The sequence below is a fragment of the Rattus norvegicus genome, chromosome 4 (assembly GCF_036323735.1).
Source record: "Rattus norvegicus strain BN/NHsdMcwi chromosome 4, GRCr8, whole genome shotgun sequence".
NCBI classification, from domain to species: Eukaryota; Metazoa; Chordata; class Mammalia; order Rodentia; family Muridae; genus Rattus; species Rattus norvegicus.
In genome coordinates, this window is record NC_086022.1 from 53,910,761 (window position 1) to 53,925,822 (window position 15,062).

The 15,062-nt window shown below is 39.0% G+C and overlaps 1 protein-coding gene across 4 annotated transcripts in view; it reads right to left on the reverse strand.

The window, feature by feature from the left end:
- Iqub (IQ motif and ubiquitin domain containing) overlaps positions 1–15,062 on the reverse strand; it is a 64,944-nt gene that overhangs the window by 13,425 nt on the left and 36,457 nt on the right. Inside the window, exon 9 of one of the 4 annotated variants that reach the window (XM_063285735.1) lies at positions 14,018–14,105. The exons of the other annotated variants lie outside the window; for them this stretch is intronic. Coding sequence (XP_063141805.1) covers positions 14,028–14,105 — 78 coding nt within the window. The 3' untranslated portion in view covers positions 14,018–14,027. The remainder of the gene's footprint in view (positions 1–14,017; positions 14,106–15,062) is intronic. 4 annotated transcript variants of the gene reach the window in all.

A 15,062-nucleotide genomic window follows, 5' to 3' on the forward strand; every position in this document is an offset into this window, starting at 1 on the left:
AGAGGTCAAGGTATCACTATATGTGGACGATATGACAGTATGCATAAGCAACCCGAAAAATACCACCAGAGAACTCTTAAACCTGATTTAAAAAAAACTCAGAAAAGGGGCTGGATATAAAATTAACTCAAACAAATCGGTAGCCTTCTTTTACACAAAGGATAAATGGGCTGAGAAAGAAATTAGAGAAACAACATCCTTCACAATAGTCACAAATAATATAAAATATTTTGGTGTAACTCTAACCAAAAGAGTGAAAGATCTGTATGACAAGAACTTCAAATCTCTGAAGAAAGAAATCAAAAAATATTTCAGAAAATTGAAGGGCTTCCTACGTTCATGGATCAGTAGGATTAACATAGTAAGAATGGCCACCTTACCAAAAGCAATCTACAAATTCAATGCAATCCCCATCAAAATTCCAACTCAATTCTTTATAGACATGGGAAGAGCAATTCTCTACTACATATGGAAAAAAACAGAATATTGAAAACAATTACCAACAATAAAAGATCTTCTGGGGGACCTGACCTAAAAGTAAATATATATATATATATATATATATATATATATATATATATATATATATCTCACATGGTATTGGAACAGAGACAGACAGGTCAATCATTGGAATAGAATTGAAGACCCAGAAATAAACCCACACACCTATGGACAACACTTGATCTTTGATAAAGAAGCCAAAATAATACAGTGGAAAAGAGAAAGCATCTTCACCAAATGCTGCTCTAAGTGGCAGTCTACATGTAGAAAAATGAAAATCCATTCATACTTATCTCCTTGTACAAAGCTCAAGTCCAAGTGAATCAAGGACCTCCACATAAAGCCAGATACACTGAATCTAATAGATGAGAAAGTGGGAAATAACCTTGAATGCATTGACACAGGAGAAATTTTTCTGAACAGAACACCAATGACTCAGGTTCTAAGATTAATAACTGACAAATGGGACCTCATGAAGCTGAAAATCTTCTGTAAGGCCAAGGATACCATCAATAAGACAGAAACGGCACCCTATAGATTGGGAAAAGTTCGTCACCAACCCTACATCTGATAGTTAATATCCAAAATATACAAAGAACTCAAGAAGTAAGAGTCCAGAAAATCAAATAACCCAACTTTTAAAATGGGGAACAGAAAAACAGAGAATTCTCAACTGAGGAATCTCAAATGGTAGAGAAGCACTTAATGAAACGTCCAACACCCTTAGTCATCAGGGAAATGCAAATCATAACAACCCTGAGATTCCACCTCACACCAGTCAGAATGGCTAAGATCAAAAACTCAGGTAACAGCAGATGCTGGAGAGGATGTGGAAAGATCCCACTCCTCCATTGCTAGTCGGATTGCAAACTAATCCAACCACTGTGGAAATCAATCTGGAGGTTCCTCAGAAAATTGGTAATAACCTGACAACCCAGATATAGCACCTGGGCATATACCCAAAAGCTCATATCACAAGGGAAGTGCTCCACTATATTCATAGCAGCATTCTTTATAATAGTCAGAAGCTGGAAACAACCTAGATGTCCCTCAATAGAAGAATATATACAGAAAATGTGGTTCATTTACACACTGGAATACTACTCAGCTATTAAAAACGAGGACATCATGAATTTTGCAGACAAACTGATGGAACTAGAAAATATCATCCTGAGTGAGGTAACCCAGGTCAAAAGGACACACATGGAATGTATTCACTGATAAGTGCATATTAGCCAAAAAATTCAAAGTACCCATGATACAACTCACAGACCATACGAAGCTTAACAAGAAGTACAGCCCAAATGTGTAGACTTCAATCTCTCTTAGAAGGGGAGAACAAAACAATCTTGGGAGGTGGAAGGAAGGAGGGACCTGAGAGGGAGAGGGGAAAATGGGGGCAGAATCAGGTTTGGGGTGAGACAGGAGAGAAGCCCAGAGAACCAGGAGAATGAATAGAAAAATGCAGCAGTGTGGGGTGGGAGGAGAGAAACCTCTAGAAAATCAAAGACACCAAGGATGTGAGAGGCTCCCAGGACCCAGTGGGGATAACCTTAGCCTAAATGCCCAATAGTGGGGAGATGGAACCTAAAGAGAGAATCTTCAGTAGATAGACATGGCCCCCATTTGAGACATGGGGCCATGCAACCACCCTCAAAATTTTTGACCCATAATTGTTCATATCTAAAGGAAATTCAGGGACAAAAATGAAGCAGAGACTGAAATAAAGGCTAGACAGAGACCATCCCAACTTGGGATTCCTCTCACTCTCAGGCACCAAACCCTGACACTATCACTGATGCCATGCTGTATTTAAAGACAGGAGCCTAGCACAGCGATCCTCTGAGACGCTCTACCAGTAGCTGACTAAAACAGATGCAGATACTTACAACCAACCATTGGACTGAGCACAGGCACCCCCATGGAAGAGTTAGGGGAAGGACTGAAGGGGCTGAAGGGAGTCACAACCCTATACGAGGACAACAGTTTCAACTAACCCAGACACTGCAGAGTTCAGAGACTAATCCACCAACCAAAGATGGGCTGATCCATAGCCCCCACCACTACATATGTAGCAGAGGACTGCCTTGTGTGGCTTCAGTGGGAAAGGATGCACTTAATCCTGTAGAAACTTGATGCCCCAGGAAGGGGTGAGGTGTGTGCGTGGGTGGGTGGGGAATCACCCTCTCAAAGGCAAAGGGGAAGGGAAGGATAGGGTGAAGAACTCGTGGAGAGGGCCCAAGAAAGGGTGGGGGTGTCAACATATGGAATATAAATAAATTAATAATGTAATTAAATTAAATTCAGAAAAGAATCAAATTTATAGACCATAGAAAAGTAAAGCCTTTTTTTTTAATTCATCTATTTATCTTCGATGAACTGAAGATTGAACTTAGGGCTTCTTATATGCTAGGTAAGGACTATTGTTTAGGCCTAAATTTATGGTACCCTGAATTACATTTTACTAGGGACTGGAGAGAGTGTATCCTGCTCTGGAGCCAGCATCCTTGACAGGGATGAGAAAGAAAGACAGAGCAGTATGTGGTTGGACTTGTTGAATATATCATGTAACCAAGCCTGGGGGCTGAGAAGATGGCTCATGGAAGAGTGTTCACTGCTGCCAAGTTCAGATCAATTCCCTGTACCTATGTCATGGATCATACTACTTCTAATCTCAATTCTAGACAATCCAAATCTTCTAGCCTCCATAGGCTCCTGCACACCCATGGTGCACATAAACACATTGAAAATTAAATCTCTTAGAAACATTTAAAGGTGCTTCCACAGCATAGGGGGTGCCCCGTTAGTCTTTGTGGTGGAGGGGTACTATTCAGTCTGCAGAAAGTAAAACATATCTCCAAGACTGAGTTTGAGGCTGATTTATATTACTTGGCCTAAAGAATGGTTTAATTTATATTAGCAATTGCTCGTTGACTCCATAGGGAGAACAGCATATATTTTAACATGTATACTTCATTCTCTGCCTAGCTCTAACTTGAGTATGTGTTCATGTGTCTTGGTCAAGTGCCTTGACACATTAAGACAACTTTCAGAGAGCAGTTGTGGTAATCCATAGTATTTGAAGACCCCTACAGACATCTCAGAAAGGGGATGCAGGAGTTATGTCTTAGGACCTTGCATAGAACAAGTTTATAACAAGTTCAAAGTTCTTCAGAAAGCTGGTATCCATAGCGAAATAGCTGAATCATTGAATCTCTGAATAGATGCGTTCTGCATCCTCAAATTCAACTAACCATGCATCAAAGAATACTTTTTACAAGAATTGTTTCCTGGAAGAACAAGTTCTACCCTGTCCCCTCTGCATCCCATTTCCCAGGCCACGGCTCTGCCTGTATACTTGGAAGCCTGTTGCCACCAAGGATAACCAGGTGATATCCCCATGCCCCAATCACCTGCCAGCTGGGTCCCCTGGCAAGTTCAGCAGCCGTGAGGTCTGCCCCATCACCTCTGAAATCCAACAAGACAACCAAAGGAGACCAAGGGGATACAAATTAGAAAGGAAGAAATCAAAAGATTGCTATTCACAGATGATATAATACCATAAATAAGTAACCCTAAAATTTCTATGAGGTAACTCCTACAGTTGATAAACACCTTCAGCAAAGTAGCTGGATGCAAAATTAACTAAAATAAAAAATCATAGCCCTCTTTTATACAAATGATAAACAGGCTGAGAAAGAAATTAGTAAAACAATACTTTACAATAGCCACAAATAATATAAAATATCTTGGTGTAACTCTAACCAAGCAAGTGAAAGACCTGTATGACAAGAATTTCAAGTCTCTGAAGAAAGAAATTGAGGAAGATAACAGAAAATGAAAAAAATCTCCTATGCTCATAGACCAGTAGGATTAACATAGGGAAAATCACCATTTTACCAAAAGCAATTTACAAATTCAATGCAATTCTTGTCAAAATTACAACACAATTCTTTACAGTCCATGAAAGAGGAATTTTCAAATTAATGTGGAAAAAAAACAGGATAGCTAAAACAACCCTGTATAATAAAAGAATTTTGGAGGTATCACCATCCCTGATTTTAAGTTGTGCTACAGAGCCACAGTAATAAGAATTGCATGATATTGGAGTAGAAACAGATAGGTTGATCAATGCAGTAGAATTAAAGACCCAGAAATAAACCCACACACCTATGGACACTTGGTTTTTGACAAAGAAGACAAAACCATTCAATGAAAAAAAGAAAGCATCTTCAATAAGTGATGCTGGTCTAACTTGATGTCTGCATGTTGACGACTGCAAATACATATGTCATCCTGCACAAAACTCAAGTTCACAAAAATCAAGGATAAAAACAGATACACCGAATCTAATAGAAGAGAGAATGGGATAGAGCCTCGAACTTATTGGCAGAGGGGACAATTTCCTGAACAGAACACCAATGGCACCAGATCTAAGATCAGCAATTGATAAATAAGACCTCATGAAACTCAAACGTTTCTGAAAGGCAAAACACACTGTCAATAAGACAAAATGGCAACACACAGCATAGAAAAAGATCCTCACCAGCCCTACCTCTGACAGAGGACTAAAATGCAAAATATATAAAGAACTAGAGAAGTTAGGCACCAACAAGCCGAATAACTTAATTAAAAAGTTGGGTACAGAGCTAATCAGAGAAATCTCAAAAGAATCAAGAAACACTTAGAGAAATGTTCGACAACCTTCATCGTCTGGGAAATGAAATTCAAAGCATCTCTGGGATTTCATCGTACACCAATCAGAATGGCTAAGATCAAAAACTCAAGGGACAGCACATGCTGGCTAGGATTTAGACACAGCATCCCAGCTAGAGGAAAGGGATCCAAAGGCAGGCAGCAGAGTCATATATGGCCCCTGCTCTGGTTGCCATGGGCCCCACATGAAGACCAAGCTGCATATATGCCACATAATTTGCAGGGAGCTGAGGTCCATCATGTGCATGCTCCTTGGTTGGAGGTCCAGTCTCTGTGAGCCCCTACAGGCCCAGGATAGTTGATTCTGTAGGTTTCCTTGTGGTGTCCTTGACCTCTCTGGTTCCCCCAATACTACCCCTGGCATAAGTCTCCTGGAGCTCTACCCAACACCTATGGGCATAGGTCTCTGCATCTGCCTTCATTAGTTGCTGGGCAAAGGACAGTTATGCTAAAAGTCCTATCTGCAAGCATAGCAGACTATCATTAATAGTGTCAGGGGTTGGTTTCTGTTGATTGCTGTTGGTCTCGGTTTGTTAAGTATTCGTGCACAAAGAAGAAATGACTAGAAGAATTAATTAGATATCCTGATGTCGAAGATCAAACTTGCTCCCAAGGAACATGACGGCCCTAATAGTAGGATGTAGTCTAATGATGTCAACCTTTCTCCTCTATCCTTTATCCAGTGTTATGGGGTTGAAAGGGTTGAAAAGGGATAGAGAAGGGTGGAATAAAAAAGAACCCACAAAGCAGCCAAAGTTCAGCTACAGTGTCCATTTGAGCATGATGCCACATGTCTGTAATTCCAACACTTGACAAGTGGAGACAGGAGGAACAAGAGTTCAAGGCCAGTTTCTACAGTTTGTTGGAGACCAGCCTCAGCTTCAGGAAGAGTCTCTCGAAACCACAAGAACTGTGTCTGGGCACAGCATACATAGACCATTTTGGGATTGGTCCTTACTCACTAAACAAGTCAGTACAACAATATATTATTTGCACAGTATTTATAACGGATTCTGTGTTAAAAAGTCACCCGGAGCTTAGACTACAGCTCAGTGGTAGAGTGCTTACCTAGAACGCATATACCCCTAACTTCAGTCCCCAGTATTTTACAAAGAAAAAGGGAATCTGGCGATAACGTAAACTACACAGGGATGTAAATATATCAGAAGCAAAGATAGTGTCCTTTTAAACATGACTGGAGCAACAGTTGAAATGCTGCCCAGGCTCTGGGCACCAATCTGTCGCACATATGAGGGACAAGCGTTTTAGCTGTGCTATGATCACTACTACCCAAGTGTTGCCAGAAATTCTCACTTTCTATTAACAAATATGGCATACAGCACCCCCAGCCTAGTGTACACCCTAAATTGAGGGGTGGGAAATGAGTGTACATTTGCCCTAACACTCGACTAAGAATTCCTGGGATGATGGAACAGAAACACAGAACAGGGTCTGAGCTGTGTAATGAATAGAGCCAGGGTGGCTGTACTGTTTGTTTTTAATACATCCTGACCACAGCCTCCCCTCCTTCCACTCTTCCCTGTCCTCCAACCCCCACTTCCCATCTTCCCTCTTCCTCTTCCTCCTCCTCATCCTCCATTTCCCTTTAGAAAAGAGCAGGCCTCCCAGGGATGTCCACTGAACACAGCCTAACAAGATACAATAAGACACGACATAAACCCTCATATCAAGGCTGGGCTAGGCAACCCAATGGCCACAGACACCAACTAAGTAGGGCTCTTAGGGGCTCACAAACACTGAAGCAGCACAGGTCGGAGCTAGGTCCTCTGCGTGTATGTTATGGTTGTTAGCTTGATGTTTCTGTGGGACTCTTAATGGTGGGACTCTTAAATGTGGGCATCTCTGATTCTTTCATCTGCTCTAGGGAGCCTTTTCTTCCAGGATGGCTTTTAAGGATGGCCGCTGTGCTTAGCACTAATCCGTCTCCTTCTATCAAGACTTTAAGAGCAGAGGGTTCAGCTAGATATCCCTCAGGGATAACTTAGTGTTTCTTTTTTCCTCTTTTACTTTAGAGTAAAAAGCTGCTCTATTTCTTTGCCTGATTACAGTTCTTCAGAAACAAGCCTGTGTTGATCACAATTACTGGCTTTTCAGATATTGGATGTTTTTTGTGGGCTAACTAGTCATTGCTTTGGGGTCCTTGTATCCTGATTTATGCCATAATTGCAACCATTTAAATCTTAGATGTGGTTTAATTTTCAATTTAATGGGAAATCTCTACGTGTTTGAGCAAATTATTAGAAATTTGTAATGATACCACACTGCAGTTAGAATGACCGTTTACAAAGAAGTTTTTAGTTATGACATTAATTTACCTCCATTGTTTGCATGTTAGACTGAGAAACACAAAGTTGCCCCCTTACAATTATGTTTAATACATTTTCAAAACAACAGTATCATTAAAATCGTCAGCAAAACAAAAGTTTCTTAGAGGTGATAACCTCTAGATTCCTGATAACCTTTAGATTCTTAGTTTAAGTTTTGATCTGGCAAATGCTACAGGACTAACCCTGGTTTATAATGTCCTATAAGAAACAGAACAATAAGTAACATTAGAGAGCTGATAGGCTGGAGTTGAGCTGTCTGAATAGCTATAAAAATAACATGGGTTAGTAATAAGATACTGTAATTGTTATCACTTAGAAACAATGCAATTTTACAACTGAAAGAGCCTTACATTGTGTATTTTTGCTCAACTACACTGCTTGTTTCAAAGCTCATTTTTTTAAATGTAGACTAATTAGGGTAAATTTCATACTGCATTATCCTCAAGTCTAACTAATATCTTCATCTCCATATGCTAATTTCCACAGCAGGGTTCTATAAAATACAATTTCTTTCCTACCACTTGTAAGGACAATATCTTTTACTCTGCAGGCTGGCAACTTATTTCATTTGTAATAATCCTTCTAAGAACATGTTGCTGAAGCATCAACTTTATCTAATGTATCAGAAGTTGGCAGTCAGTACACTGTTTCCACTTCCAAATGAGTGCCTATCACAATCGAGGTCTTTTGTGGTTCTATTGAGTACAAGATACTAGAGTAGTGTTTTAGACTCTTTCAAATGTACGTCCAAACCCTTCTAACATTTTAACTCTGAAATCAACCTTACTATTTTCCAAAAGGTGTTCTCTAGTACTACGGCTGGAACCCATAGCACTGCTCACATTTGAAATCCGTTTACAGTTATAAACACCCAAATGTGCCCACATGTGGGTGCACGTGCATGTGTCTTGTGTCTGCATTTCAGTAACCTGTAGCAAAGGACATTGAATCTCGACAATTTTATGCTTTCAAATTTTATTTTCCAGAAAGATGATAAAAGGTAAATTTCGCAAGTCATTCTGTGTGTCTCAAAGCGTCTACAGTGCTTATCCATTCATCTAACAAATATTTATTGTGTCTACTGTATGTTAGTGCAGTGGGCCTTTCGTAAACAAAGGGCAATCTTGATGTCAAAAGCACTCAAGTCTCGTGAGATAGAAAGGTAAGAAAATGACTAAAATTTAGAGGGCGAGCATGCTTGATGCTTCAGATAGACAGGAAGGAAGGGCTGTCCATCAAGCACTTAACTCCTAAAAGGAAAACTATGTCTATGATGAAGAGAGGAGACTAAACAGGAGTTAGCCAGATTTAAGAGAACTGAATGATATAATCAGATAATCCTACATATGAAGTTCAAGTTTCCAAAAGCTGGCACAAAGAAGATATATATAAATCTGTTCAGCAAAGCTGTTTTTATCTTTGGCTGTCCTTCTGCCAACACTGATAACTTCATCTTCGAGAACAGGCTTCTTTGATTTCAGGCCTTAAGGGTGTTTTTTTTTTCTCCCCTCTGATGAGGGAAAATGTCAACTTTGCTTATTTCCCTTCCACGGTTCCTTTTTCTTTGAATGCTTTCGCTATAATAAGAGATGTACAACAACCATGGTCTTAAATGGCTTCAGAAATAGAAGCGTAATAAATTCCACTTAGCTGCCAACAAATGAAACAGCAGAGGCTGTGGAACAGAGCAACTGAAGAACAGCAGGACGGACTGGAAGGTGGGGAGAGGACAAAGGCTTCCAGATCAGCAGGCCTCCCCAGGAGAAAAAAAAAATGGCTGCACTGGGAGAATGGCTCCTTTCTTCTTCCTGAATTAGTTCTCAGGTCCCCAAGGGTACAAATTAAGCACAAAGTTAAGCCCCCAAAAAGCCACTGGGTAGTGATCAACTTTTCTTTTATACAGCAAAAGGGTTTTATTCATCCACAGTGACCCCCTGTTAAATGCACAGCTCAGAGAGAGAGAGAGGCAGATGCATTTTCTATCCCAGTAGCTGTTGGCCACCTGAGCATGGAGAAAAAGCATTTACATGGCACAGCTCACATAAATTGCAGGTTTCTTTGGGCTTGTGACTGTGAGAAATGATGCATGAAAAAAAAAAGGGAAATGAATGGTCTCAACTCTAGGGATCATCTCTCTTGCAGAAATGCAAATGATCTCTTCATATAATTTGTTAAAATGCATCCAAAATGTTAAAGCCAGAAGGCCACTGGTAACATTTCGTTAAGATGTCATGACCTGAATTCCCTTACATCAGTATACCTGTCAGTTCTTAAAGTCTGATAACCTGCAGAAGTCAATATTCCAGGTGATAAATTACAAGTTAACTAATGTTTTTATAAACCTTAAAGTTTTTTTAAATTAAGAATGAGACCTGTAGGAACTATTTGTTTCAATTTCCCAATTACATTAATGGAAGCATGTCCGTCCTTATTCAGAGAAATCATGTTCAGTATGAGATTTTTAAAGAACGTTGTCAATAGATCCCACAGTTGTCGGAGTAAATGAGTTTCAACTAAAACTAAATATAGAGTCCTTCAAGGCCTTGGATTCCACTCTTTATGAAGTATTTAGAATTCAAAACAGGGTCTTCCTCATGGAAATTCTTTTTAACAATATCTCTTCATCTTTTCTTTATTTTGGATGAGGTTCTTTTGAGAATTGTCTTAGCATACTGTACTTCATGAGAAAGAATGGTATCGGTTGACTCTAGAGTCAGTTTCATATTTAGGCTTTGATCTACTGATGAATTGCACACAGATATAATTTTAAAAACTGCTTAGAAGCATGAAAAATCACAGTTCCTAGTCATAAAGCAGGTGTATCCATCTCTTTCAAATACAATGGCTCCATCAGGTGCATGCCTGATGCGAAAGCATCACACAGAATTGAGTCAGATGCAAAACGTATCAAAAGTATGTGGTCTTTCTGGAGACCTTCGAGCAACTGAGCATGACTGGGGCAGTGTAGATGTAGTAGATAAAAAAGATGATAATAAGACAACAATGGGATAAGGGGGCTGCACAGACAGGAGGTGATTAAAATCATGGCTCCCACAGGGAAATACAGAAGGGCAGGATCCAGGTGTGTCTAGGAAGGTCTTTCTAGCGGTCGATTGGGTGATGGAACAGAGAGCACTGAGAACTTAGACGTTCATGGCCTCATGTGGAAACGAAATAATCAAGATGAGAAGGATATCCAGATTCACTTAAATATTGCTATTATTATGAATTGAAAAGTAAATATCTATGCTTTTCAATGGTCTTAGGCAACCCCTGTGAAAGGTCTGTTCGTCCTCCAAAGGGGTCATGATGCACAGGTTGAAGACTGCTGTGTTAGAGCAAGTGAGTAGATGAGACACTCACAGAGCAAGTTTACATGAACTCTACAGTGTCCATTGTACAAGAAACAAGAAAGGCAACTCTACCTCATAATTATTTCCCTAGAGAGACAGGGAGGGGGAAAGAGAGGAGCTACTATGGCCTCCTACCCTCATGGTATCAGGAAGATTACAAGGCACTCCAATCAGATTCAGACATCTGTAGTGGATGTCTTGCCCTACAGGCATAGTCTGTTTGACACATGTAACACCATCAAGATGCAGAACAGAGCCATTTCCCTAAGTCAATGAAAGCAGGTTTGGAGATGGACATGTGAAATATTAGGGAAGAATACAGCAACAGCCAAAAGCTGGTTGCTAGTCAGGTGCAGAAGTTAATAATAACATACATGTTTCTATCTAGAGCAGTGGTCCTCAACTTTCCTGATGCTGCAACGCTTTAATACAGTTCCTCATGTTGTAGTGACCCCCCCAACCCTAAATGTTTTCGTTGCTATTTCATAACTATAGTTTTGCTACTGTTATGAATTGCAATGTAAATATCTGTGCTTTACAATGGTCTTAGGTGACCCCTGTGACAGGGCTTTTTAACTTCCAAAGGGGTCCCAAAGCACAGGTTGAGAACTGCTGATCTAGAGCAAGTGAGTAGTTGAGGCACTCACAAAGAGAGGTTACATGAGCTCTACAGAACAGGGCTCATATAGAGGTAAGGGTGAGTTCAGGTTACCACATCACCCTGAGGTGTGTGCCTGGAATCTTCGAAAGGCAGGAGATAGGAGAAATTGGGTGCATGATTTAAAGGTTCCTAATGATCCAGTCTACAACCAGAACTAAAATTAAAGGCACTAAGATTGAAGTCACATAGAAGAGTGCCTAAATGAGACGACAGAAGGGCATCTAAAGGAATAAACAATGTAGTTTTTAAAAATGTTCTAAGATAACAAGAGTCAGAGAAGGAGAATTGCTACCAACAAGTGTCACAGAAAACTGTATCCTTTTTGTCTTCTGGATGGATGGATGGATTAGCTTTCCATTCTAGAAATATCAGATTTACAAAAGGAAATTTGTTACTGTGGAAACAAGCTTTCATTATTAACAGGCAGTGTGACCACAAAAGGATAATTATTTTCTTTCCCCCTTAATTGCACGTTTTCTTACCTTTCAATAATTATATAGTCATTGGTCAAAAATGTCCAGCCAACTAGAACTAGTAAGCCAGACCATAAACATAGGTCTCCAGTTAAATACCAAGGTAGTGACCACTGGGTACCCCAGACCCAGACATTCTAAAACGTTACTACTTTGTACACTATCAGAGTGTAAAATTCTCCAAATTTAAACAATCACTCCACATTTTCTCCCCTAAACAAAATCCCCTTAGTCAGGAACATAAGAATCTCATGTTCTCTATCAGTCTTTATTTGAGGGCATAGTTCGAATAGTCAGCTGTAGTAAAAGAGCAAATATATAGGATATTCTAAAGACTATCCCAGTGTTAAAAAGAAAGAAATTAAAGACTTTCTGGAATTTAATAAAAATGTTGACACATTATACCAAAACGTATGGGACACAATGAAAGCAGTGCTAAGAGGAAAACTCATAGCACTAAGTGCACTGGTAAAGAAACTGGAGAGATCTTACACTAGCAATTTAACAACACACTCTAGAACAAAAAGAAGCAAACTCATCCAAAAGGAGTAGAAGGCAGAAAATAGTCAAACTCAGGGCTGAAATCAACCAAATAGAAACAAAGATAACAATACGAAGAATCAGCAAAACTAAAAGCTGGCTCTTTGAGAGAGTCCAAGATAGATAAACCCCTAATCAAACTAACTAAAGGGCCCAGAGGCAGTATCCAAATTAACAAAATCAGAAATGAAAAGGGAGACATAACAACAGAAATGGAGGGAATTCAAAAAAACATCAGATCCTACTACAAAAGCCTAGACTCAACAAAACTGGAAAATCTAGATAAAATGGATGGTTTTCTAGACAGATATCTCATACCAAAGTTAAATCAAGAGCAGGTAAACTTTCTAAACAGGACCATATCCCATAAGGAAATAGAAAAAGTCATTAAATAACCTCCCAACTAAAAAAAAGCCCAGGACCAGATGGATTTAGTTCAGAATTCTACCAGACCTTCAAAGAAGACCTGATATCAATATTCCTCTAACTATTCCATAAAATAGATATAGAAGGAACGCTACCTAATTCATTCTATGAAGTCACAATTATTATAAAACCACACAAGAACCCTATCTAAAAAGAGAACTTCAGACCAATCTCACTTATGAATATTGATGCAAAAATACTCAATAAAATTCTCGCAAACCGGATCCAAGAACACATCAAAACCATCATTCACCACCATCAAGTAGGCTTCATCCCAGAAATGTAAGGTTGGTTCAATACAAGAAATACATTAACATAATCTACCATATAAACAAACTCAAAGAAAAAATCACATGATCATCTCCTTAAATGCAGAAAAAGCATTTGACAAAATACAACGTCCATTCATGTTAAAAGTATTGGAGAGATCAGGAATTCAAGGCCCATACCTAAACATAATAAAAGCAATTTACTGCAAACCAACAGCCAATATCAAATTAAATAGAGATACTTGAAGCAATCTCGCTAAAATCTGGGACAAGACAAGGATGCCCACTATCTCTATATCTATTCAATATAGAACTCAAAGTGCTAGCTAGAAAAGTAAGACAACAAAAAGAGATCAAAAGGATACAAATTGGCAAAGAAGAATTAAAGGCATCACTATTTGCAGATGATGATATGAGTGACCCCAAAATTCTCCAGCTGATAAACAATTTCAGCAAAGTGGCCGGATATAAAATTACTAATTAATTTATTTATCAGTAATATTCCTTTATACAAATGAAAAATAGGCTGAAAAAGAAATTAAGGAAATAATTCCCTTCATAATAGCCACAGATATTATGAAATATCTTGGGGTAACTCTAACCAAACAAGTGAAAGATCTTTATAAGAACTTTAAGTCTCTCAAGAAAGAAATCAAAGATCTCAGAAAATGAAGAGATTTCCCATGCTCATAGATTGGCAGAATTAACATAGTAAAAATGGCCATCTTACCAAAGGCAATCTATAGATTCAGTGCAATCTCCATCAAAATCCCAACACAACTCTTCAAAGACATAGAAAGTGCAATTCTCAAATTCATCTGGAAAGGCAAAAAACCCAGAATAGCAAAAACAATTCTTAACAATAAAAGAATGGCTGGGGGAATCACCATCCCTGACCTCAAGCTCTACTACAGAGCAATAGAGATTTTAAAAAAAAGCCAAAACTGCATGGTATTGGTACAGAGACAGAAAGGTTGATCAATGGAATAGGATTAAAGATCCAGAAATAAAACCACACACTTATGCACACTTGATCTTTGACAAAGAAGCCAAAAATATACAATGGAAAAAAGAAAGCATCTTCAATAAATGGCACTGGCCTAACTGGATGTCTGTATATAGAAAAATAAAAATAGACCCATATTTGTCACCATGCACAAAGCTCAAGTCCAAGTGGATCAAGGACCTCAATATAAAACCAGATACACTGAATCTAATAGAATAGAAAGAGGGAAAGAGCCTTGGACTCATTGGCACAAGGGGAAATTTCCTAAACAGAACCTCAATGGCTCAGGCTCGAAGATCAAGAATTGATAAATGAGACCTCTTGAAACTGGAAAGCTTCTGTAAAGCAAAGGACATAGTGAATAAGACAAATCGATATCCTACAGATTGGGGAAAAAGAATCTTCACTAACCCCACATCTGATAGAGGGTTAATATCCAAAATATATAAAGAACTCAAGAGCTTACCACAAAAAAAAAATCAAAAAATGGGGATATAAAACTAAACCAAGAGTTCACAATAGAGGAATAGTGAATGGTTGAGAAGCACTTAAAGAAATGGTCAAAGTCCTTAGTGATCAGAGAAATGCAAATCAAAATGACCCTGAAATTCTACCTTACACCAGTCAGAATGGCTAAAATCAAAACCTCAGGTGACAACACTTGTTGGCGAGGATGTGGAGAAAGAGGAACACTCCTCCATTCCTGGTGGGATTGCAGACTGGTACAACTACTCTGGAAATCAGTTTGGAGGTTCCTCAGATAGACCTA